Genomic DNA, 26,897 nt, shown 5'->3' on the forward strand with positions numbered 1-26,897 from the left:
AAAACATTCAGCTGCAAACATTAAAATGTATAAAAGTAGCACCTTTTAAAAATCAAGTTAGGTAAAATGAAAGTTTGCAGAACTATTTTGAACTACAAATGATGTGAAATCATTTGACAAGGAGGTGATGACAAAATTTTTAAGTGCAATGATACATGTTGATGTAAATGCAAACAACACGGAGCACAGAAAGCCAAAATTACACCTATATATTAGATTAGGCAAAGTTTCTTTTCTTTTTAAGTCACATATTTAGTATTATCTCTAAACTGAGTCATTAAAGCAGCAAACCTTAATATAAGGGGAAATTCTTAAGGGACTTAGTTAAGAATTAAAACAGCATGAAAGTGTACCTTTCAGTGTATCTTTCTATTAAATATTTACACATGAGTTTTGTTATCAGATTTTTGCTCTTCAGTGAAATTCAGATAAAGGAGTCTGGCTTCAGACCAGACTAAAGATAAAAAAAACTTCTTTTTATCTCAGCACCACAAAAAGATTATCATAACATGATTTCAATGGATAATTCCACCGTGTATACAGAGCAGCCTTTCTCAGCCAGAGTTCTGAGTGTAACATTATAAACACACCTAATGTCACCAGGCTGCAGAAAGTGAGGCAAAATATACTTATGTTGTTTTTAATCCTTAAAACCCTTGGATTTGAAGAGGTTATCCTTGAACAGCTAATTCAACTAAAAACAAATTTGCTTAGTATTGTAAGTAATTTCAATGGCCTAGACATATTTCCAAAGTGTATTTTCCAATTCTGACATCTACATCTAAGGTCTCACGACAGCAAATTATATCCATGTTTCCAAAATTGGTATTAATCAAAACGCTCCCTTATAGCTTGAAAAATGGATCTTGGGTTCAAGAAACACTAACACATTATTAATAAATTATAATTCTGCATTTACTTTCATTTATAAATATAGATTATCACAGCAGGCATATAATGTTAAATCACTAAACTAATTTCTAAATATTGATTTAAAAAGCGTTGAGCATATGTTGCAAAAAATTATAAAACTGAAAAGAAACACAAAAGTTTTTTTTAAGGTGTTGTAAAACACCAATTATTTTCTTAATGATCATCACCTACCCAACAGTTGATAAATATCTGTATGGTTCTTATAGAAAATGGACGTGGTACAATGTGAATACAAATACTGACAAATACCACATGTCTCAAGTTATACTGGAAGAAATAATACAATCTGCAATATTTCATGAAGTTGTTTATTCTCGTTATTAAAACTCAGACTCAAGTAATCCTGGGTATTCTGGAAAAAGCACCTTGTTTGCAGCAGCCATTCAATCATCCTTTTCTACAATCACCTCTCCGTGAAGCACCTTTCTTCTTTGACGTAACATGTGAAAATAGAGTTGTGGAAACACTTAATTGAAAAAAGAAAACAAAGATAAGCTATTGTTGGAAATTAGTTATACTTGAAACTTCTTAAAGGCAGCAAAGTTTCAGAGCAAGGGCATCAGATACCACTGCTACCCCCTATTTATAGAGGTCAGGTACGAGTACAAATGGAGGCCCACATAATACCATCTGCCTAAATACCTTAATGCCGTAAGCTGTGGCGGATTCTAGCAAATTTAAATACCTTGATAAATATACTTTCCTAATGACCTGGGAGACCATTTTTGAACTTAGAATCCTGTAACAGTTTGGAGTACTGTGCCAGAAAATTCCAGCGTAAGGATAGCTGCCCGCCTGGCCCATGAGGGGTCTTCTGAATATGTGTGTGGAGATGCAAGCCCACACAACCCATACCCCTCCCAAACAGCTGCCCTAGCCGCCCCTTGACTTCAGGGCTCTGTAGATTGCTGACATGGTTAACCCTGAAGAGACCAAATAGGGGAAGAGGTCTGAGCAGTATCTAGATGTATACTCAGTGCCACATGGGTAGCAAGTCCCATGGTCCCCGGTTCCCAGAGGGTGATCTAGAAGGCACAGGGCCTGTGTGGAGAGTGACCAGTAGAGGGTTAGAATAGAGCCCAGTGCAGAAGCTCCTCTTGGCTGGGAAGAGCAGTCTGTTACATGCAAACACACAGATGTACATGTATCAGGCCAGTTAGGCACACTGTCATCGGCCCTATCCAATTTTGGAGAATTATTCTGAGTCTATTTGAATTGGTGCTTTAAATTACAGTATAAGTGTTAGTGGATGAACAAATTCACATCAACTGTTACCAATACAAATGTAAATGCATCTCTGGAAGTGAGAAATAGAACAGCCAAATCAGTGACTTTAATGACAAATAAGCTTTGACTATCTTGCCTAGGCAACTTCAGATAACTATTTTTATTTTATTTTTTTGCAAGATTAGATAGTTTTTTACTTAATCTTTTTTAATTTTTTTAAAGGACTTTATTTTTATTTTTAGAGAGACGGGAAAGGAGGGATAAAGATAGGGAGAGAAACATCAATGTGTGGTTGCCTCTCACATGGCCCTCACTGGGGACCTGGCCTGCAACCCAGGCATGTGCTCTGACTGGGAATCGAACTAGCGACCCTTTGGTTCACAGCCCATGCTCAGTCCACTGAGCTGCACCAGCCAGGGTTATTTAATCTCTTTTACCTTGCATCTATATAGAACTTAGCTCAAATGGAGAAAAATGCACAACAGATTTTACTTTTTTAAGTTTAGTTACTATTCATCTTGATAATGTAATGATCATATTATACCTAGGAGACTAAAATATACTCAGGTCATATATACTTAAAGCTAACTGACCAAGGATTGCAAATGCTTCTCTAACATTCTGAATAGTTTTAGTAAAAGTCTCAGCTTGAGTTCAAATTCTGGCCTTATTTAATCACCCAGCTATGGGTGATTTTTAATCCATCTACTTAATCTCTCTAATTTATAATGTCCCCATGATACATTAGAATAAACAGTATTAAAATAAGTATTCAAAAAGTACTTTTACTTAGGAAAGAATTTAAGCAAGGCAAAATTAGTTATTACTGCTAATATTAATAATCAAGTCAAAAACATCCCCCAGCTGACTGATCTTCTAGCAAGTGGGCCTCTCAGGCAAATGGCAGCATGATGAACTGAGAAGCTGCTGCTGGCAGAGGAGAGAGTCTGTGTCTCCCAGAACACCTGAAAACACGCAGTCAAAAGTCATTAGCTGACTGGTTTCACACCATAATCCATTGGGTCCTGAGGTTTTGTGCTGATGTCTCAGTGGTCATGAGAAAGAGGAGAACCCGATAACTGAACCTGCAACTATGCATGGCAAACACTGAAGCCAGGTGGGGCTCTGCTCAAGGTGTGGTGCCAAATACTGGGTATTGAGAAAGCAGGGGTGGGTACAAACAAGTGTTACAGATGTCCCACTCCTTAGCCCTCTGAACTGACTCTGCTGGCACTTTAAGAGAGTCAGGCTGAAATGCTACAAGAGGAGGGGATTAAAAACATGACCTGACCAATTCTGATCTTGAAAAGCTTAAAAATTGGAGGCCTCCAGGTGCTGGTCAAGTTTTATGTTCATCCCCTTTAGATTAAATATTTTATATTGTGTCAATGTAGATTTTAGATTCTCTCAACTTTTCTTATTTCCCTTTTTCCCCACTGACATCAGTCTCTAATTTTAATGAAAGGGTAACTAACCATCTTGTTTTACATTATTCCCTGTCAGTGACTACCAAAATCTGGCCTAAACATATACCACTGTTAGTACTTAAATGAAGTGAGTAAAGCCTCACTAATTCATTGCATCTATTGAAGGGTGATGAAAATTAGTAAAAAGGCTGAATCATTCAATATATTTTAAGAAAAGTAGCTTAATTATTTTCCAGTGCATAGAGCAATACACATAAGACTAAAAAGTTCTCCTGGATGATTTTTCCAAGTATGTGCTTAATGAATAGATGGAAATGACCTGCCATTTTCTTGAATAAAATGTTTCTATTCAGATCTGTAATTCTACATGCTTACAAACAGTTCAACATTGCATGCTTTATCTTTTCTTTAAGAATGCATCAAACTAAGCTTATTGTTAAATAATTTTGAGAAGGCAATCATTTGTGTATTAATTTACTTACCTTTCGCTTCATACCTAGGAAAAAGTCTTTTCTGACTCATTGGATATTCATTTATTTCAAATTAATGAAAATATGTGGGATTGAATAGAGGTTTTGATATATCTGCAAACTGTTTTTTCTCCTTGCTTATTAAACTAGCAATTGTGATATCTTTCCAAAAACGTTCATACCATATACTAAATCAAAGTACTAATAAATACATACTTACGTGGTATATAGGAAGCCATAATTATAAGAAGAAAATAATAGTAATCAAAAGAGACATTGTATTTATTAGGAAGTCTTATTGAAAACATTCCAGTTTTCTTCACATATGGCAAGGCAGCGTATATTGTGAGAAGTTCACCAGCAACTCCAACAGGATATAAGATGATAAAAAAAGTGTATCTGCAGAAAGAAAAACCTTAGAGAATTATTTTTCTAGTATAAGTATTGGATTGTATATAATGGCTCTTTTGGTACTACTATGTATGCTTGAACTTACAAATTCTCCTTCATATACATATTTACAATAACCTCACACAAAAATTAACTTTTTCTACTTTAATCATTTGCTTATTAACTTAATCATCATCCTTTTTCTCACAGCAGTTTCCACTTTAAATGGGAAAATCATACTAAGAAGTCAACTTAAAAGTACTAAAATAACTATATACATTTTAATGCACATGCAGTTTTTAAGTATTTTACAGTATGTATGTATGTATTGTGAAGCATATGTACTGTAAAGTATTGTGAAAGTAACTTCTCAACTGACTTTTCTGCACTGCAGCTAGACGTTTATTGTTCAATGCTGCGCTTTAAAAGACCTGTTATGATCCTACTTTACATCTAAACCTTGAAATTACGAAAGTATTTCTTTGGGGGAAATTTGGAAAACTCTGTGGCTACTAATCAAAAGGGAATTAACATTCCAGAAAACTGATAATATTGCCTAAAAGCATTAGTAACTACTAAAGAATACACTGTCTAAAGCTATTTTCACAACAAAACAAGTTGTTTCCTGAATTCCCACATAAATGATAGTTTAGCTTGCTTAAAATAGAGCTGTAAAAATTCTATTCAAAAATCTGAAAATCACAATTAGTTCACTTAGACTGTGGCCAGTTCTCTGACCCGGAGCAGGCTGCGCATCACCTAAGCCACAGGCAGGGGACAGTCTCAGGTGTGTACCGGTGCCCCGCTGCAGGCGTCTCAAGAACCCAAAGCAATGACATTTCTCCATTAAAGAAAATCATTCTTCTCCAAGTCAGTTACCATACAGCAGAAAATTAAGGTTAAAGTTTTGGTGGACAAAAAAATAATCCATATTTTATTTGATCATTTTGTTGACATTCAGAAATATATGTAAAGAAAAGTCAAATTTGGCAGTGTGATGGAAGTTTGGAGACAGCCTAAAAATCACCTTATTCCTCCATGCCAAGGATATACAGGGATAAAATATGGTGGATAAGGACAGAATTATTTGCCTAATACATTAACTGCTTAAGAAAGAACAATAATCCTTTTACGGCCCTGTGTATCCCTTCCTTTCATTTGGTCTACCACCTGCTTTCTTTCCAGACTGTGTAGTTATTTGTGTATTAATTAACTGAATCTTTTACAATATTAACTTCCTATCTCAACTTAAAATCATATAGCTAAATACCTATTCCTTCTGCAAGTAAAACATTCAAACTTATTTAAGTAGTTTTTTTAAACTTTATCTGACTCTCAGATATTTTTGTAGCACTGTTCTTTATCAGAAAAAAATGACCACTCCTAGAATAAATTAGTTTAAAGTCTTAAAAAGTGATTATTTTTACTGAAATGGAAATAAATTATATAACTTACTTGACTTCATTTGCATTTTTAAAAGATTACATGTCACCAACTCTCTAACTTCTGATGGCAGCATGATTTAATTACCATTCAGAAAAAAATATAATGTTCCTTGAAGATTTCTAATTGTCATCTAAAAGTTTTGGAAGGGAATCCCTTTTTGAAACTAAAATGGAAATCAGTATGAAAACAAAACAATATATAGTCATCTGTTTGGTGGACTTTCTAGGAACACTTCTGACATAAATCAAACCAAATTATATTCAAACTGTCACAATAGTCAGCTAGTTATAAATAAAAAGGCAGTTTTAAAGTGAAGTGTTATTTGAGAACAATACCTTCAACATCTGAACATAAGTACAAACATAATTTTAGGTTATTTAAGAGGGTTGGCAAATATATATAAGGTGGCTGAGATCTTTACAATTTTTGACATGAAATATAATTATTCATGATTATAATGAACTAACATGATGTATTATGCTAACATGTGAATTTCAAAGTTGAAAGATTTTATACTATCTTGTTTAACATTAAGGCAATTGACAAAGGATTTCTAAAGAGCAAATTTTAACATGCAACGAATGGCAGCATTGTGAGCTTCTCCAGAAATCCAAGACATGCAAATGCATTCCAAAAGGCAGCATTATAAAGACCATTATCTTCCACACAAACAAATGTTATAAATACAGCAAATTAAAAAAAAAGCTACTATCATGAATTAGTATTTTCAAAAGCGCTGGATGTCCAGAAGACAGGCCGTGCAAATGGCACTGACAGCATTCTAGGGTTAGCGGTTGGCCACCTTCCAAACCACAGACCTTGCAAAAGGTCCAGTATCTGAAAGTAAGTTTTCTGGTACAGCAGGAATAAAGCCAACCAAACAAATACAAATGATAATCCTTGCGCAGGGAGAGTATAAAGAATATAAAAGGTTTTCTTTTTCTTCTTTTAGGTTTACTGGTTTATTCATCTATTCTCACTTATTACATTGGAACATGCATAATATATGACTTACAAACAAGGAGTGATCACTGAAGTAAAATGGTAGGCTTTTAATATATGAGAATCAAAAACAAATTAGACACTAATTATGGATTACCTTCAAACAAGTTAGGAATTCCTTAATAGGAATAGCAGAGTTTTTAAAAAGAACAGAAATATAGATATAGCATTATTTATAATATTTCAAAGCAGTATTATAATATCAGAAAACTGAAAATGGTCTAAGTTCTAGCCATAAGAGAACTGGGTCAGTCACACTATGAGCTAAATCCGTATATACCTGTAGTGACTTTTTTTTAAGCTCCTAGATAGAAACAAAAAGCAAATACAATGTCATCCTATCTATGCTTTTAAAAACTCACACCATGTTCACATTTTCATTAATAAGAAAAAATCTGAATGGTTAAATTCCAAACATTTTCCCCCCAACAGGAAAGAAGTGGGTCAGATAAGACCACAAACAGAAACTCTCTGTGTTTATTCTAAAAACTTCTGTACTGTTTGAGCTTCTTACAATGAAAATATGTTATTTCTGTAGTTTAAAAAAATCTAAAAAAACAAAAATATTGTGGAACTCTTTTATCCTGCCTACCCTGGATAGATGTAAATGAGAGAGAGACACCCTCGCCCTGTCTCTCCTTGAACTTCTTAACACACAGTATTTCATGTGGCTGTTAGTGGTTTTATTTTTTGTTTTCTCCATCTTGAGAGGGCAGAGATTTTTGTTGTGTTCATGCCTGCATCTCAGGTATGCAGTTGGTGCACAGCATGTTAAGTTACGGTTATTGTTGTTATTACAACTACAAGTACATTATAGGGAATAAAATGGACAAATCTATGATGGTCTGTGGTTTGTTCTTCAAAGAACAGTCTTGTTTTTGTAATAATTTTATAAAATATCAGCTGCTCAGAGATTTCAAACTTTAAAAAGAACAAAACATCTTTTGCATTAAAAACTGCTGTTTTAGGATATATTTAGAACCTTTGAAATATAAATTTTGTCCCCATTGCAAATAGTACAATTTCAAATAAGTGTGACTTTTTAAAAATTCCTGTCTCTGCTACTTAAAACAAACTTGACCTTGTATGTATAAGAGACTAAAAATTGTGGTGCCTAGACTGAATATTAAAATAATTTAAATCAATCATACAAAATGCCCTATTTTTAGCACAAAGTATACTTAATATAATTGCAAAAATGTGTATGTTACTTTCATAGAAAAATGAATGACCAATTTAGAGATTAAGGAAACTAATATAATTTGTCTTACGTTGACTTCACTGAAAATATATATTAATATGATTTCTCTCTGATCATTAAATCAGGCCTTTAGAATGCAACTTATAACACTGTTAAATATGCAAAACCACAGCATCTGGCATCACAGGGCTGAAACGCAAACTTGAATTATCTAGAGTAAGCGCAGCAACAAAACACGCATGCACAGGACTGTGAGAAGCTGGACTACAAGGCATCGCCACCTGGCCCATTTAATGAAGTATGGCAAGTGGTTCAGAAGACTGAATGTGTAGAAGGAATAGCGAGTAATCTCTGTCACAGTCCACGCGGCCAGAAAAAGCACCACACTCTCCTCATTCTGGATCTGCAGAATGACAGAGAAATCCAGTGTCGTTTAAGCTCGAAATTTTCTCTCCACGAAGATATTATACCTTAATTATTCACTGTGTGTCTTTCATTATATACAACGGAATGGTAGGGTTAAACAGATACAATACAGAAAACTAACACAGTCGCCGCCACATAATTCATTATAAAAACACAATGTAAATACGTCCTTAGGACAGGAATGATCACATTTCTACTGATTCTCTCTCACCCTTCATTCCAGCCAATAACTCAACTGTCCCAGGACAGCATCACCCCCTCAAAAGAGCACGAAAATGATCCAAGCCTCCAACTGTTTATAGTCATCAAGTCAGAGCCATTCTACTGCAGAACTAAGTCCTGAATCTGCCCACTTGTCCTCGGCACCGCTACCACCTGTTCAATCCAGGGCCTTCTCGTCTCTCACACAAGACTACTGTAACAGCCTCCTAAAAAGGTATCTCCACTACTCATTTGCTTCATGGACAAAAGTTCCCTTAAAAGCAAAACAAAGAAGCAAGCAAACAAAAACAAGACCGGAGGCAGCTAGTCCTGTAATGTAAAAGCTTCACTGGGGGTCAAGATGGAGGCGTAGGTAAATGTGGCTTGCCTCCTTGCACAACCACAGCAAAATTATAGCTAAACAACAGAACAACTATCATTCAGAATCATCAGAAAATAGAGCTGCATCGAAGTCCTACAACTAAGGAATTAAAGAAATCACATTCATCCAGATGAGTAGGAGGGGCGGAGGGGCAAAGACGCAAAAGGGGATGGCCCCAAATCCACATGTGGTGGTTGTAAAACAGAGGGTATCTCCAGAGTAAGGGATCCCAGCCCCACACCAGACCATTCATCCCAGGGTTCTAGTGCCAGGAAGAGAAGTCCCCATAACTTCTGGCTGTAAAAACCAGTGGGGGTTGGGTCAACAGGAAGAAATAGGTGTCTCCTCTTGGAGGATCACACACATGGACTTACTCAGACTCACTCCCTCTGGGCTCAGGCAGTGGGGCAGCACCTTGAAGGGTACCAGCGGCATACATGGAAGAACTGAAGTGTCTGGCATCAGGACAAGAGCTGAGGGACTGCTTCCTCCCAGAGAGAACTACAAAGAACAGCCACTGTTCATTTTCTGAACCCTCTACCACAAAGAGCCACAGTGCAGTAGCACCATATCTGATTCTCCATCAGCCTGGCTCACACACTTTGCTGCATCCTAATGGCTACCTAAGACTCCACTGCATTCAATTCACAGACCCACCCAAGCTGGTAACAGTGGCTTTTCCATAGGAATGACTGGGCTAGGTACAGGCTCAGACCTTCCTAAATGTGCTCAAACAAGCAACAGCTGAGCCCAGCTCCATACTTCTCGTTGAGTGGCCTGCGGCCTAGAACTAGCAGCAGCCATCTGCAGATCTCTTTATAGCTTACACCAAAGGGTCCATACAGAACACGGGCGGTAGCTGATCTTGGCCGGCACCTCCTGGGAAACCCCAGAGCCTACACACCCAGTGAACAGTTACAGACCACGTCAGTGCACCACCCCCCAATGGCCTCCACAAGCCACAGAGGGAGGTGGTTGCTAGTCAGAGGTCACAGCCTGTCCTACCAGCTCTCTGGCCTGGTTAAATCCTTCCCATTGACCTCCTGACAGCAATCAAGGCTCAATTACAAGAGGAGGGTGTACTCAGCCCACATGAAGGGCACACCTTGAGTACCCAGCTTAGAGGATAGGGGAGACTGTGCCAATGGACCCCACAGGACACCCGTCACATTAGGCCATACTACCAAGACATGGAGATAAAGCAGATTTACCTAATACACAAAAACAAACACAGGGAGGCTGCCAAAATGAGGAAACAAAGAGATATGGCCCAAGTGAAAGAACAGAAAAAGAACTAAACAAAATGGACGTAAGCAATCTATCAGATGCAGAGTTCAAAACACTGGTTATAAGAATGCTCAAGGAACTGAGTGAGCAAGCACTTCAACAGCATAAAAAGGATCCAATCAGAAATGAAGGAGACACTAACTGAAATAAAGAACAATTTACAGAAAATTAACAATGACGTGGATGAAGCTGAGAATCAAATCAATGATTTGGAATAAAAGGAAGAAAAGGCCATCTAATCAGTACAGCAAGAAGAAAAAAGAATCCAAAAATATCGAGGATAGTATATGGAGCCTTGGGGACAACTTCAAGCATCCTAACGTTCTCATCATAGGGATGCCAGAAAGAGAAGAATAAGAGCAAGAAACTGGAAACCTATTTGAAAAAAATAATAAAAGAAAACTTCCCTAATTCGGTGAAGGAAACAGACATTCAAGATCAGGAAGCACAGAGAGTCCCAAACAACATGGATTCAAAGAGGCCCACCCCAAGACACATTATAGTTAAAATGCCAAAGGTTAAAGATAAAGAGAGAATCTTAAAAGCAGCTGATTCCTCAAAAGAAACTTCGCAGGCTAGAAGGGATTGGCAAGAAGCATTCAAAGTAATGAAAAACGAGGACCTACAACCTAGATTACTCTATGTAGCAAATCTATCATTTAGAATCGAAGGGCAAATAAAACACTTCCCAGACAAGGTAAAGCTAAAGGAGCTCTTCACCATCAAACTTTTATTACATGAAATATCAAGAAAAAGAAGACCAAAACTATGAACCTTAAATTGGCAATAAATAAATAACAATTGAATCTAAAAAGCAAACTAAGCAAACAAGCAGAACAGAAACAGGATCATAGGTATGGAGAACACTGGGACAGTGGCCAGTAAGGAGGGGGTGTTTGGGGGAATGGGGGACCAGGTGAAGGGACTTAGAAGTACAAACAGTAGGTACAGAATAGGCTGAGGGATATTAGGAGCAACTATAGGAAATAAAGTAACCAAAGAACTTATATGCTTGACCCATGGACGTGAAAAATGGTGTGGGGATGGCCTGAGGGGGTGGGGGCTCCTGGGTAAAGAGTGTCAAAGGGGGAAAATTGGGACAACTGTAATAGCATAATCAATAAAATAAAAAATAAAAATAAATAAACATTAAAAATTTAAAAATATTCATTGGTGCCCCATTGCTTAACAAGAGGAAAGGATAGTTCAAGGTTCTTTAAATCTCTCCAACTTCATCTTCAGTTACCTGACCCACCCTCACCCTGACCCCCCTGCTCTACATCCCCAACACCTCTGTCTGGTGACACTAAACTTTGTACTGTTTCCAGAATATGTTCTGAACATTTGTGCTATTCCCTTTAATTTGAATGCTGCTCCCATAGAAAATCCTTTCTCATCTCCAGCAAAAACAACCTATCCTTAGGAAAACTTTTCCAAACCCTTCCTCTCACCCTGAGAAGGTATGCTCACCTTCCTTGTTCTCACAGTATTTTGTTCATGTCTATATTACAACACTCCAAGTTTCTACTGAACTGGTCTGCCTGACTCTTGCATACCTATCTATGGTTGGCTTACACAGTCTTTCCTCGGGGAGCCTTCCTTCACTCCCTAGCTCAGGCTAAGTCCCCAAGTATATTGCAGTACCTGCTGGTCCCTTGTTTCAAAGCACTAACACTAAAATAATGAAACAACTATTTGTGCAACACCTTGTTTAGTATCTCTCCTAATTATAGGCTCTACGAGGTGGGAACTACATCTGTATTACTAATAGCGGGATCCCCAGCGTGGTAACAGGCACAGAGCAGGTGCACACTGATGTATTTGCTGAACGACTCAACATCTGCACGGCTGCCCCTCCTTGGTCTACAACAGCCAGTGCACATGACAGCAGACTGCCGTATTCATTTTGTAAAGCCACACATTAACACACAGCCAGGTGTATAGAACGCACTCAATAAATGCTGAATTAATTAAAGAGTGGTGAATAGGTGCCAGTGGAAGCTAATGTTGGATAAAATTAAATAATAACATGACGGCAGAGACCCTCTGGAGGATAAAAAAACCAAGCAGATGGCTTTTTTCACTTGGGGACTAGTCACCTTGTAGTTTGTTTTTATTTTATCCATTTATGTTTTAACTTTATTTTCATTGTTGACACTACTGCAGATGTCTCTGTTCTCCACCCCACCACTCTGCCCACCTTTACCTAGCTCCCGCCACCACCCTGCCCTCTGGCCGTCACCAGACTGTTGTCTGTGCCCATGGGGTACGCGTACATGTTCTCTGGCTAATCCCTTCAGCTTCTTTCATTCAGTCCCCCCATCTCCTCCCCTCTGACGGCTGTCAGTCTGTTCCACGGATCCATGCCTGTGTGTCTATTTTGTATGTCAGTTTATTTTGTTCATTAGATTCCACATATATATGCGATCATAGCTCGTTTTTAAATTATTTTCTCCAGTGAATGTTAGCCACCCTGTCTTTTCTTTCTTCTTCCTCAGTCTTCAGACTCTCTGTGGTCCTGGTCCAGCTGTAATATTCATTCACTGTTCAGAATAGTCTTTATTTTATTACGTTAATGTTGGACTCCTGCTTTTAAACTACATGGCAATCTAAATTAAAAGTCTGGCTCTCCAGATTCCTATTGTACAGCAGTCATTGGTTAGGGGCCAGGTGGATTAAGTAAGTCGAGTGAAAGATAGTAGTCAAGAGAGCTGAACTGTAGAGCAATAAAAGGGCCGAGGGTCGGCCATCTTTCCCCACAGAGACAGGAGGCCAGTGAGTCTCGCGGGCAGGGAGGGCGGTTAGGCATCATCCCAAGCAGAAGAGACGAGAAAGGCATCTGAGGAATGGAAAGGAGGCCAGAGATCTGTCCTCAAGCAGACAGGAGACTCCAGAGGCTGTCAGGGAGGTCAGAAGGGCTCATCTGGGAAATGCTTCTGTCACGGGCTTAAGAGCCCCGATGTCTTGACATAGCAAGAATGTGTTTGTTTGCCTAAAAGGAGTTAAGCCATTAACTAGATTTAGGTCTGGCTCCTGTCATGCCTCAATAACAAATGTTGTGCTTATTTTTCTCTAGGCCCCTTAACCCTCCTAACTTTTAGTCCTTGCCATTTGTTTAGCTCTCCGGAGCTACACTTCCATTTCATGTCTGTTGCGACAACACTAAATGCTAAATGAGGAAAAATAAACTCTTTACACCAACAACTTCAATTACATAAACAAAGACAATACTAATAACCTCAGTGGAAAATAAAATTTTCAGTTAACCATTTGATAGAGCATATGGATAGTAATTTTTAAAATTGGAAAATACTAGAGGACACTATGCCATGAATACAAAATACCAATATTTGGCTTTGCTTGTGTTTCAAAGTTATTCTGCTAATTCATTGAGCCAACAGACAATCACACTTAAATCCAAAACCCAGCCCTTTTTAATCCACTGGTTCTACTTCCTGACATACTCCAGTGCTAGTATTTTTAGATTCCTATTACTACAAAAGCTCTCCCAGCAGGCTCAAGCAGAGGACGCATTTATGTCACTTACTGGTTTTATACTGTGAGTAATGAGCCACACCATAAAGATTCTGGAACTCACTTGGACCCCAGCCACAATCACAGAAGTAGGCACAATTCCTGAATGAGAAAATCAAGTCAACCATTGTCTTCAAGGCAATTCATACCAAAAATAAAAATTAAATAAAAAACTCACCAATTAAACAGTGGACCACCTATAAGCAAATAAAAACAAAATTCACTAGTCAGTAGCATACAACATAAAATAAATTCCTGTTAACTTTGGTTTTAAATGAATCTGTAGGTGTTATATAATTAGCAAAATTACTTTTTCTCAACAAATATGTTTTCAAATAAATATTACAATCACAGAAAAATAGCATCATTGAAAACTTACCTCAAGCAAGGCAAATGTCTGGAAAAATTTAAGTGTCTTCTGAATACTTTTATATAAACCTTTGTGTGTTCCTTTTTCCATATAAAAACGTACCATGGCAATAGCTAGAACCAACCACCTAGAGAAAATAGAAGTATTTTATAAAGTTTGATCAAAATGAATACCACTAACCTTCCTAAAAAGAATGTCATCATTTATATAGGCAGAGCATTCGTGTTTTATTGTGCTCTCAGTTCGCTATTCCATTTTTAAAAACCTCAGGAAGAAAGGACAGACATGATTTTACATTGACTCAAGGGGATAAACAGAACATTTGAGACCAACTACATGCAACTGTCAAGCAGTGTCCATTCTACCTTTGGTTTCAGCAGATAAGCTGACAGACTGAAAAAGTCAGGTGTATTACCAAAAAATGATCTTGCTATAAAGCATTTACTAATTATATAGTGACTTCTTAAGGTAAAAAGCTGTGTGTATGTAAATAGGTACTTGTAAATAAAATCTTTAGTAAGAATTGATTAATAATTTTGCAATTTTTGTTAAATAATTGCTGTGCCACATAAGGGACACATATAGGTTAGGCATGGGCCCACTTCCATCGAGTTTATTTTAAAGAAAGAATAAAAAACCTATGTTCTCCCTTTGTAACTTGTATTGCACGTCGAATACAGATTCCGTACTGTGAATTCACAGTACACAAAATACAAACTGCATCTGGGGAGACCAGCTTTCTCACGCTGCTAATCGACCTCCTCCAGTCACAATGACAAAAGCACAAATACGTTTTAAAATGTTCTACTATCCGTAACTTTTTTGACCTTTAATGATGTAACCATGGAAATGAGTAGCCAGCCCAGACTTTTAAATCAGTGGTCTCCAAAGTGTCTAGTTAAGTGGATTTATAAACTCTAAAATTACTTTTAAAAACAAAACAAAAATATCATCAGATTCATTTGGAACCACAAAAGACCTCGAACAGCCAAAGAGAGGTCAATTTTTTCAATCCTGTGAAAAAAGAACACAGCAGAGGTATCACACTCCCTGACTTCAAGTTATGCTACGTGGTATTGGCAGAAAAACAGACACACGGACCAATGGAATAGAATTGAGAGTCCAGAATAAACCCACATGTGGGCAAATAACTTTTGGTAAAGGGGCCAAAAACATGCAATGGAGAAGAGAAAGTTTCTTCAATAAATGGTGTTGGGAAAATTAGAAAGCCACATGCAAAAGAATAAAACTAGATTACAGTTTGTCCCCATGTATAAAATTACTTGAAAATGGATCAAAGACCTAAATATAATAATCTGAAACAATGAATGACATAAATGAAAACATAGGAACAAAATGTATAAACCTTGATCTTATTGAAGATTTTATGAACTTGACCTGAAAGACAAGGGAAGTAGAGGCAAAAATAGATGAATGGGGTTACACCAAACTAAAAAGCTTCTGCACAGCAAAAGAAACCACCATCATGGAAAAAAAAAAGGCAACCAACCAAAGAGATGGTATTTGCAAAGGAGGCAGAGGCCCTGAACAGATATTTCTGCCAAGAAGACATACAAATGGCCAACAGATATATGAAAAGATGTTCAACTTCACTAGCTGTTAGGGAAATGCAAAGGAAAACTACAATACAAGTAATAACAAGTGTTGTTGAGGATGTGAAGAAAAGGAAATCCTTATTCACTGCTAATAGGAATGCAAACTGGTAGAGCCACTATAGAGAACAGTATGGAGGCTCCTCAAATAATTTAGAATAGTTACCATATGACCCAGCAATCCCTCTTCCAGCTATCTACCCAAAAAACTTGAAAACACTTATTCACAAAGATATATGCACCCTGTGTTTACTGCAGCACTATTCACGGTGGCCAAGACATGGAAACAACCACCGTGTCCTTTGACAGATGAGTGGGCAGAGAAGATGTGGTCCATGCACACAATGGACTACCGCTCAGCCATAAGGAAAGACGGCATACTGCCATTGGCGACAACATGGGTGGATCTTCAGAGTATCATGCTAAGCAGAATGATGACTTCACTCATTTGTGGGATATAAAACAAAGCAACAAGTGAACAAACAAGAAAAACAAGCAAAAATACTGAGACACAGACAACACCAGTACAGTGGTTACCAGAGGGAAGGCGGGTGAGGAGTAGCAAAGGAGAAAGGGGGTTAGATATATGGTGATGGAAGAAAACTCGACGTTGGGGGCTGAGCACACTATGCAACATGTTGCGCTACAGATGATGCGCTACAGAACTGTACACTTATTTTCCAACATCACCTCAATAAATTTAACTAAAAAGAAAAAATTGCGCATGTTGCGCAACATGTTGCGCTACAGATGATGCGCTACAGAACTGTACACTTATTTTCCAACATCACCTCAATAAATTTAACTAAAAAGAAAAAATTCTAGTTTTAACTTTTAAAAGAACAGTCACAAATGGGCAAACGGCTTTCTGACCCCCACAAATAAACTACTGGTTGAATACATGACAATGCAAGCTCAACAGAACAATAAGAAAATGGCAGAATGACGTTTCTACTCTTGGGACTTTTATTCCGCTTCAGCACATAGTGGGGGAAAAACCAGGACTCTCTCATAAGATAGGACAAGAAGTCAGATAACTGTCTGAAACCATCACAAAGACCTTAGAAATGTGGAAATATGAATGATAATGACAGTAACAAGTACACATTCAGAGCATTTTCAGTGTTCTAGGTGTTGGCCTACATACATAGTTAACACATAATAGTAATCTATTTCATCACCACACAACCCTACGAGGAAGCGACGACTATCACCCCATCTTACTGCTGTGGAAGTAGGTGGAAAGGGTCACATAACCTCTCAGCTGGGACCTAAACCCACCACTGAGCTAGAGTCCACGCTCTTGAACCCCTACGCTGTACTGGTCTGGTCCTAAGTACTATCCATACTGTGCCTGGAGATATTTGCTAATCATAGTAATTCATGTATGTAAATCGTAAGTAAATTTAAAAGTTATATGGAGAGTTATACTCAAATATTGTAACTGATAATAGTGTCCTATCAAAAAAGTTTGAAGGTCTCTGTTTTATATGAGACAATCACCATGCAGACATTATGTATGTGACCTATCCCAAATCTGGAGTAAGTTATGGTTAAGTTTGAAACACAGCCCCAGAGCGTCCCAACCCCAGCGCTGTTCCCTCTCCCTGGTCACAACTGCTGGTGTCCCCTCCGTGCTGGGCCAGCCCGACACCGCTGATCAGCACAGTGATTTAAGTACCTTCCAGGTCAAAACATTACTTCAGTACCCCCTCAATTCCAAGTCCCTATACAACTTCTAATAAGAAAATGAAAAGTTTAATAAGATGTTTTAATTCAAATTTTCCATACACTTGCCTTTTTAAGGCAAATCCAAACTCAGATTTTAAAGATCAGTTTGAGAGGTAATTATTAACCTAGCAAAGAATTCATTTAAAGGACAAGTTTTCTTCATTTTCACATAGCATGATGTAAAAATCCATGTATTGTTAACATTATGACAAACTGTGTACTACTATTGCTCCACAGGTGGCAGTGTTGTACCAACTGGTATAGCAGTATGATCACAGGAAACACTAACCTGTTTCAAGTAAAGGATATTAACACTGTGGGGCTGGGAAGGGCCACCCAACCATCCATGCTCACCCGTTGTCTGTCTTTCAGTAACTATGGCCAGGAACTCACCTGAACTAGTAAGCGCTCACTTCCTAACCCCCCACCACAAAGTCTCTCCCAGGAGCCTGATGCTTTTACCTAACTTTAGACTTCCTACATCCAAAAACAATTAGAATTTCTGCATTTAGAAATTCTTTTCTGAAAAGTTCAATGTGTTTAAAAGTATGCCACAGCTATCGATTACCCAAATGTACACCCAAACAGACACACTGAGTCTTTGATTAAATACTCTCTGGGGAAAATATAAACATGTTTTCCATTTGCAGAAATTTTCTTGCTTACTTGCTTAATTCATTTGTTTATTCATTCATCTTTAGGTTCAACGTTTATTTCTAAGCCAGGTAGTGTGCTAGATGCCAGGGAATTAGAGGTAAGCGGGGCAGTACTTACTCAAGGAACTAAATTAGTGAGTGGGGGTAACAGAACAGCGGGGTAACAGGAGATATATGCCATCATTTGCTAAACACAGGGCCTTCTTCTCATGCCAGTACGGACGGCCATAATGACCCAAAAACCCTATAGAGAGCTTTCCTCTAGCTGTCTTCCCATGCTTCTTCTCCTCCTGAGATTTCTTGGAGACCCCCTGGTCCTTGAAGAACTTGGTTGTCTATATTTCCCTTTTTAAAAAATTTTCAACACTGCTTTTTAAAATTTTTATTACCAACAATTTCAAACACATGAAGAAGGTAAAATGCACCCATTGCCCACCTTCAACTGTTAGCTTATGGACAATCTTGTTTCATCCAAACGTCTATTCACTTCTCTCCACTGTCCCCTCTCCTCATTATTTTGAATCAAATCATACATCCTATAATATAATTCATAAATGCTTAATTATGCATCTCTAAAAGCATTATTTTAATAAATGCAACTATATTACCACTATCCCAGTTTTAAAAATTGCCAATAACTTCTTAAATAATAAAACTGTCAGGATACACATTTCCTCAATTGTCTCTTACTTTTTTCTCATCATGATTGAAATAAAAATCATACATTGTAATTAGTTGCTGTGTCTGTTATGTCTCTTTTAATCTCTAGGTTTCCCCTCACTCCCTCCATTTGCTTTTCTCTTACAATTTTTCTGTTGAAGACGCTGAGTGGTTTGTCCTGCAGAGTTACCCTCAATGTGGTTTGTGCTAATCGAACACCCACATGTAATATATTATGTTCTTCTGCCTCTTATAATTCTTATAAACTCTAGGGGCTTGGTCATATAGGTTCACATTCCAGGTACTTCACAGACTGTGCTGTGTACTTCTCTAGAGAGTACATAATTCCTGGCTGTCCCTCTTGTCTGTGATGTTAGCCATCATTGATAATTAGTGTCCTGTATAATAATTTTAGCAGTTACTAAAAAATGACATTCTAATTTTATCATGTCTTCTTTATACCGTACCTCCTTTAAAGTAACCATTTGGAGGCTTGTACAACGATGGTCTTTGACATTCATACCATCTGTGGTTTCATGTATTGTTCACTGACACCTTTAAATCTCCTTTCCTAGACTAACTGAAACTTTCATTTAGCAGCCAATGAATGTTTTAACTTATCATACATAACACACTCATGCCAACAGAGTTACGCTAAAAGGTTCATAGAAAAAAATTTGGACTTTATGAAGACCATCTGCTCTTTGAGAGACCCTGTGAGGAGAATGAGAAGCCAAGCCACAATGTAGACAAAATATTTACACATCACATAATCTGATAAAGAACTTGTATCCAGATTATATGAAGTACCCTCAAACTTAACAGAAAAGGAAACAATCCCATAAAATATGAACAAAAAGATTTGAACAGACACTATACCAAAAAAGATCAACAATTGGTAAGTAACCACATGAAAAGATGCTCAGTGTCATTAATTCCTAAGGAAATATAAATTAAAGTCAGAATGATCTCTGGCTAGTGTGGCTCAGTGGATTGAACACTAGCCTGTGAATTAAAAGGTCACTGGTTTGATTCCTGGTCAGGGCACATGCCGGGTTGCAGGCCAGGTCCCTGGTAACCTGAGAGAGGCAGCCAATAGAAGTTTCTCATGCACATCAATGTTTGTCTCCCTCTTTCTCCCTCCCTTTCCCTCTCTCTGAAAATAAAGTCTTTTAATAACAGAAATATTCTAAAAAATAAAAATTAAAAAATTAAATCACAATGAGGTAACACACCTATCAGATCGTGAGGCCATGCGGCAAGTGGAACTCCTGTTCACTAACTGTAGTATTAGAAAATGGTACAACTGCTTTGGAAAAGTTTGGCAGTTTCTTAAGAAATCAAGAATGTGACTACCATGACTACCATATGACCCAGCCACTTCACTTGTAGGCATTTACCCAAGAACAATGAAAGCATGTGTCCATATAAAAACCTGCAGGTGAATGTTCATAGCTTTATTCGTCATAGCCCCAAACGTCCATCAACAGATGAACGCACAAACAAGCGGAGGCAGACCCGTGTGCGGATCTGTCCTCCGCAGGAACCCAACACGTACACTGCACATCCTGGGAGACACACACAGGGCGGGGCAAAAGTAGGGGTATAGTTGTGAGTACACAAAACAGAGTTGATTCTCTTTTTTTTATTGATTTGAGAGAGACAGAGAGAGGAACGGAGAGAGAGAGAAATATCACCTTTTTGTTCCACCTATTCATTAACCAACGTGCCCTGTGTGTGCCCTGACAGGGGATTGAACCCACAATCTTGGCATATTGGGACGATCTAACCAACCGAGCTAGCTGGCCAGGGTCAGAGTTACTCTTGTATTATTATTTATTAATTACTGAATTATTTTCAATATGGGAAACTGTAAACCTATGTTTGCCCTGCCCTGTATGCCTGAACCTTAGGCTCGGTGCTCTAACAACTCACACTATGTATACTGTGGAACTACCTTAAATAGTTGCTCTTTCTGCAAGAAGTGCATTTTTAAATTAACCACTATGACTAGGAATTATCATTTTTAAACATTCACTGTCTGTCAGGCACCCTGCTGAACACTTCATACACATGGCCTGCTTATTCCTTGTGATAATCTAGCAAAGCTGTGTTGTTCCAGTTTTACAGAGGAGAAAACTCGGGGTCACGGAGGTTAAGTAACTTATCTGAGGTTATCCAGTGAAAAAGGAGTGAAATGCAACCCCTCATCGACACCTTCCTGTCCTGTTCACAAATTAAACCCAAACCTTTTAGCAAGGCGTCTAGAGCACTTGCCTGGCCTAAGCCACCCCTCCATCCCCATCTCCCTCCTTACACTCCAGCCCATTTGTCGTTGCCTCATCAGCACGTCCAGCAATGTCCACCTCTGTGCCCTAACTCATGCCATTTCCCTATCATGCCTATTGAATCCTACTCATCCTTCAATGCCCAGTTGAAATTCTATGGTCTGCCCACAAAGCCTTCTCTGATTCTCCCTACCTATCTAACCTGACACCTTTGTAGACAGGTGTTCTATAACATGTTCTATTTCATTTGTCTCTTATTGCCATATATAAATGCTCCAGGTCACACTTCCTCAAGGACAGGGACTAAAATATTTACCTTATGTCACTTACTTAACTTAGGACAATGTACTTAACAGTCTCAATGGATTTTTGTTGAAAAGCGGGGAGGGGGGAGCCCTGGCCAGGTAGTTCAGTTAGCTAGAGTATTGTCCCAATACACCAAGGTTGCAGGTTAATCCCTGGTCAGGGCATATACAAGAAGCAACCAATGAATGCATAAATAAGTGGAACAACAAACTGATGTTTCTCTCTCTCTTTTTCTCTCTCCCTCCTTCCCTCCTTCTCTCCCTCTCCACCAGTAAAATCAATTTTTTTAAAAAGTACCATAAAAATCCTTTAAATGTGTAATTCTGTTTCTGAGAATTCATCCTAAGCAACTAATTCAACAGAAACAAAAGTAAAACATCATTAGTGCATGATTTAATCTGTTATTGTATATTAACTCTATACACTCTTATGTTAACCGTGAGTGTATTTATGAAAGTTACATAGAGATATTTGACAGAATAGTAAGTGAAAACAATATACAATAGAGCAGATACTATAACTAACATGCTCTATAATATGAACTAATTCACAATAAAATTTCCTGAGTGCTTCACTGAGCTTGCACTCCAACAGGGAATGACTAACAATAAGCAGCGCGACAAATTAGTGAATACATTGGATGGTTATACAGCAATAAGTGAGATGTGGCAAAGCAGGCAAGGGCAATAAGAAGTATTTGGGTGGGGCTGCTATTTGAATTAGATAGTCAGGGAAGGCTTCCCTAAGAATGGAGGTTTGAATAAAAACCTGGAGATTATACTTCTTTTAAAAAGGGAGGGGGGATGAAAGGTTGTGCTAAGCTTATAGAATTAGGCAAGTGCTCTTTTATATTTATGTAAAAATGTTATTTCTTAACATTGTTTTATTGTTTTCTAAACCACTAAGACCCTCAGCTAACCCTCTGCTATCCACCCCATTAAAATGTACACTTTGGTGTCCCATTTCCAACACAACTTCCCCAAACTTATTTGTCACTATTTGCCAACCTGCCAATTAAATCAAGAGAATATACCAAGCTTTCTTACATCTCATGCATATTTACAGAATTTATATCACTTGAAATGTCTCCCTTCCACATGTGCAAATCCTATTCCTTCCTCAAATCTCAAAGGCCCTAGAAAACCTTTGAAGAATTGGTTAAGTGGATAATCCCAGCTATCCTTGCCTTTAAAAAGAGATGAGAGTGACAAGAGGCCTTCTCACTATTGGTAGGGAGACAGACAAGTTTCAGACAAGGAGTAATTTGCTGGGGCAGGTAGGAAGGAGATGAATGAAGTGTGAGAACACTAAGGAGAGAGCATTTAGCTCTGTTCCAGATCGGGTAAGAGACCTAGAAAGCTTCAAAGCGGGTAGCTTGGTTAGAAGTCATGGAAGGTATATGGAGGATATTATACAAAGAGTGAACAGTCTGAGCAAAGATGAAGAGAGCCGTGAAAATTAAAATGCATGGTGCTTTGAGGGCATGATGTGTTGGGGGGGGGGGGTTCAAATGCAATAAAACTGGAAAGGGACCCCGGTTGGTGAGGCTCAGCGGATTGAGCGTGGGCCTGCAAACCACATCGGGGCACATGCCTGGGTTGCAGGCCAGTTCCCAAGACGGGACTCACGAGAGGCAATCATACATTGATATTTCTCTCCTCTCCTTCCCTTCCCCTCTAAGGATAAATAAATAAAATATTTTTAAAAACTGGAAAAGGGCATCTGGAAGCTTATTGAGAAGGGCCTTCAATGACATACAGCCTAAATCCCAATGGTGGTGAAAGTAATAGTGAGTCAATGAAGGCTTTAACCCAGAGTTATGCACTGACTTCTATATTTTAGTGGGTAACGTAGGGTTCTAAAGAAAGGCTGGACTGAAAAGAGAAGGTACAGCAGACCAGTTAAAAAATGGCAAGTATTCCAAAAATGTTTTTTAATTGGATAAGACTCTCCAATCACAGAGGAGAGAATTCTTTCAGCCTCCACTGTATCTAAAGGTATCATCACATAGAGGGTGCTTAATTGTTCCCCAGTTGCTTTGAACATAGGAGCTTTCTGCTTTCAAGATCATACAAGTTAGTAAAGCAGAAAGGCAACACGACATGAAGAAACATGGCTCTGGAGTCAGACTGTCTGGGCTGAGGACCAAGTCTGACAATGGCTGGTTGTGTGATCTGGAGCAAGCTACTTAACTTCTTTGTGCATTAGTCTCCCAATCTATCAAATATATCATGTACCCCTCACAGGACTGCAGAGGGCTAAAACTGAGATGATACCTACACAGTGCCTGACACACAGTAATCCTCAATAAATATTATATTTCTTATGAACTGTGTTTGGTATTCAGGATTGTACACCAAGCTAGGTACTGTGTCAAATCATTTAATAAATCTTCTCCAATCGCATTTTTCTAAACTTTCTATAAAAGCTTCTTAAGCTTTCCCCACATTTATATAGGTTAGACTCAGGCCATATCGAAAATAACTTCTTTTTAAAGGCAATGCAATTCAGAAACGGAAAAGCATGTTCTTAACAGCTTTTGAAAATCAGTCACACAGAAGTCACTTTGACAGCTCTTAAGAGCGATAGTCATTGTGTAACCTTAATGTGTAACTCAAACTTACAGCCAGAAGTAAAAGTATGGGGTATCGGTAATGGAGCAGGGGGCCCTAAAGATACTGGACACGGGTGACACGCTCTAATAAGACTTTTTTTTTTAAATTTAAATCTTCCCAAGTAAGAAGCTCTAGGAAGTACCATTGCTTAAAAAATTGTGGTGACATTAACAGTTAAGAAAACTCTGCCAAGCGATCTGCCACACGAGGAAATGCACGCTAGGGGTCGGCGACCGGGAAAGCAGGTTTGGGACACTGGCGGGCCAGCTTCGGGATGGCTGGAGCCAGGCGTTTCTCCTACTGCAGGAGCAGCAGCGGCACCCAGGACGGTCAGGCCGAAGCAGCCTCCCTCGCGGGTCGGCCCCACATTCCTGCCCCGGTCTATACTTAACCTCCGGCCCGTGCCTCGCGGCCGCCGCGCCACGCCGTGCACCGTATTAGGCAATGCCGGGTGAACTGGGCCGGATCCCCGCCCGCTCCACTCCATTCAACTCGCCGGCGGCGGCGCCCCTCCCCCACGGCCTCTGCCCGCGACCCGAGAGCCGTGACCACCCCGCTTCCCGGCGCCGCACGCACCTCTGCGGGTCCCAGCAGGGCGCCCCCCGCCACCTAGCGCTCCAGGCGCGTGGTATCGGGGAACAGCACCTCGGGGAGGACCTGGGGCAGAGCAGGGACCCTTGGGGCGCACGTACCCCGCGGTCATGGCAATGTTGTAGAAGGTGAGCCAGGCGGTGGCCGCCCAGCCCAGGCGCCTTCTCTTGCTGGGGGCCTCCCTCTCCTCGCCGGCCTCTGAGGCGCCGCCGTTGGTGCCGTCCTCCTCGCTGGACGCCATGGTGGCCGTGCAGCCGGGGTAGGTGGCCGCGAGGGGAAGGGGAGTGGGCAGGGACCCTGCAGAGCTCGCAGCCGAAGCGCCGCAGTTTGCTGCCGCTGCCTCAGTCAGGCGCCCCATGTGCTGCCGCGCACAGGGGGCCCGGAGCCGCCAGCCTAGCGGCTCCCGCGGGGAGGAGCGGGCGCCCCCAACCGCCGCCCCGCGTGCCCCGCCCCTGGCCCGGGAGCGCGCGCGAGGCGGAGACCGGGCTGTCAGTCCTGGAGTGCGGGAGCTCCCGGTCTCCGAGTCCCTGGGTACAATTTGGAAACTCTCATGCAAAGCCTGTATACCTCGCGGGCTAAGGGAAACGCATCCCAGAAAATGCCCCAACTGTCGTGTGCCTTGCAACGTGCGCCTTGCTAATGCATGCCGTCAGGACAGACAGAACTCGCCTGGGTTTAGAGTAGCCCTGCCCGACCCAACTTTTCATAAAGTTGTTTCTGGATACCGAGACAAGTACTGGGATCTTCCCACCAAAGACTCATTCTTAAGATATTTTGGGGGGAAAATATCTACTTCACTCCGTTTCACTTTTATTGGCCTGTGGGACATGAATGGTGGAAATACAACAGGATTGGTGGCCCACTTTGTGGATACTTCATGGAGCCAGGTGTTCTAGGGGCATAATTTCAACGCAGTGCAGAATGGTGGGTGTTAGAGGGAAGCTGGAGGAAAGAGGTGGTGGCAAGATGCCAAAGGAGAAAAGTTTGAATAGATATAAGCAATCCACAAATGTAGGGCTAACAAGAACCCTTTCCCACGGTGTGGGGGGCTTCGCGCAAAAGGAACACCCCCCCCCCCCACACACACACACATAATGGATGAGAATAAGTCTACCAAGGCATGATCTGCTTGGGGAGGAAAGGTGGCCGTTCTCTCCAAGGAGAAGGGCCCTTAGCCTTTTCCTCAATGGGTTTTTATTAGGTTCATTTTGCATGGGAATACAGGTAAAGCTCAATAACCATTGTTAGGCAGTAAGGATCAAACAATAGATAACATACAAAAAACTCCTAAGGCTTATTCTATAGCTAAAGGGCTACAAAGCTTTGGGAGACAAATTCATTTCCTGCTTGGACCCTTGTCATTTAATTGAGAGCATTCTTAGCAAAGCAGGTTTTACAGGATTTTATATATTCTTTCTTAGGCCTGATCACCCCGGGGAACTCGCCCTTTCCAGCACAGGCTGCTCCACCCTCTGTCATTGTTTTAGGCTTAAATCAGGCAGGGGGAGTAAGGCAGCCAAGAGATTAGGAGACTTCTTGAAGACAGAATAGAGACTCGGGCTATGTCAAAGGCTATGCCCTAGCCCCCCAAGTCCTTCCTTGGGGCCTCCCCATGATTGTGCCTGTCTGAGGTCGTTTCTCCCTTGAGGAATCTTATCCCACATTGGCTAACCAATCAAGCACTGGGAGCTAGGCAGGGTGAAGAAAAAGGAGCAAAAGTGGTGCCCTTGCCAGGGAGATAAACTTTGTCTCCTTAGTGGCTTGTGGTCGGACCGTCGCTCACTCAGCCTTAGCCTTGTGGGGGTTACAGCTTCTGAAACCAGGCAGGGTGGTTCCCAACACCACAGGAAAGATAGCATCCCACTTTTCTCTATGCTATCTCTTTCCTTTTTTAAAAAAATCTTTCTCCAAATATCCAAGCTTTCTCCTAATAGCTCTTGCCTATTTCCCCTTAAAGACCACAGTTAAGAGAGCAGGCTCTGGAGTCACAGTACTGAAATTCAAACTGCAAATTTCTGGCTCCACCAGTCTTATTCACTGTATGAACTTGAGTTTCCTCAGTGGGAAGAATTCTAAAACATCCCGAGATTATTGTGAGACTTAAGTGAAAGCACCCACGAAAACCACTCACAGGCCTGAAA

General features: G+C 39.9%; 1 protein-coding gene across 2 annotated transcripts; it reads right to left on the reverse strand.

Moving 5' to 3' along the window:
• Positions 1-1,223: 1,223 nt before the first annotated feature.
• Positions 1,224-25,197, reverse strand: HACD1 (3-hydroxyacyl-CoA dehydratase 1). 2 transcript variants are annotated; one of them, XM_037060780.1, is made up of 7 exons: positions 24,858-25,197; positions 14,306-14,423; positions 14,105-14,123; positions 13,940-14,028; positions 8,378-8,499; positions 4,278-4,456; positions 1,224-1,399 (listed from the first exon to the last, which is right to left on the reverse strand). In XM_037060780.1, exons 1-7 carry the CDS (start codon positions 25,112-25,114, stop codon positions 1,317-1,319), a joined length of 867 nt encoding a protein of 288 aa, XP_036916675.1. In that variant the 5' UTR covers positions 25,115-25,197; the 3' UTR covers positions 1,224-1,316. The 2 variants fall into 2 exon arrangements, with proteins under 2 accessions (XP_036916675.1, XP_036916676.1); XM_037060781.1 differs by lacking the exon at positions 24,858-25,197 and adding an exon at positions 18,733-18,828.
• Between the last annotated feature and the right edge of the window lie 1,700 nt (positions 25,198-26,897).

Source organism: Sturnira hondurensis, unplaced genomic scaffold, assembly GCF_014824575.4.
Source record: "Sturnira hondurensis isolate 20B ecotype Veracruz unplaced genomic scaffold, ASM1482457v3 Scaffold0012488, whole genome shotgun sequence".
NCBI classification, from domain to species: domain Eukaryota; kingdom Metazoa; phylum Chordata; class Mammalia; order Chiroptera; family Phyllostomidae; genus Sturnira; species Sturnira hondurensis.

Excerpts from the sequence above, each read along its gene's own strand:
- HACD1 (XM_037060780.1), bottom strand. The coding sequence starts at position 25,114 with ATGGGGCGCCTGACTGAGGCAGCGGCAGCAAACTGCGGCGCTTCGGCT. Across the intron at positions 14,424-24,857 it reads AACATTGCCATGACCGCGGG|GTGGTTGGTTCTAGCTATTG; the intron begins GTACGTGCGCCC and ends TATTTTCTCTAG. Across the intron at positions 1,400-4,277 it reads TATGGCTTCCTATATACCAC|TGTTTCCACAACTCTATTTT; the intron begins GTAAGTATGTAT and ends TTTTCAATTAAG.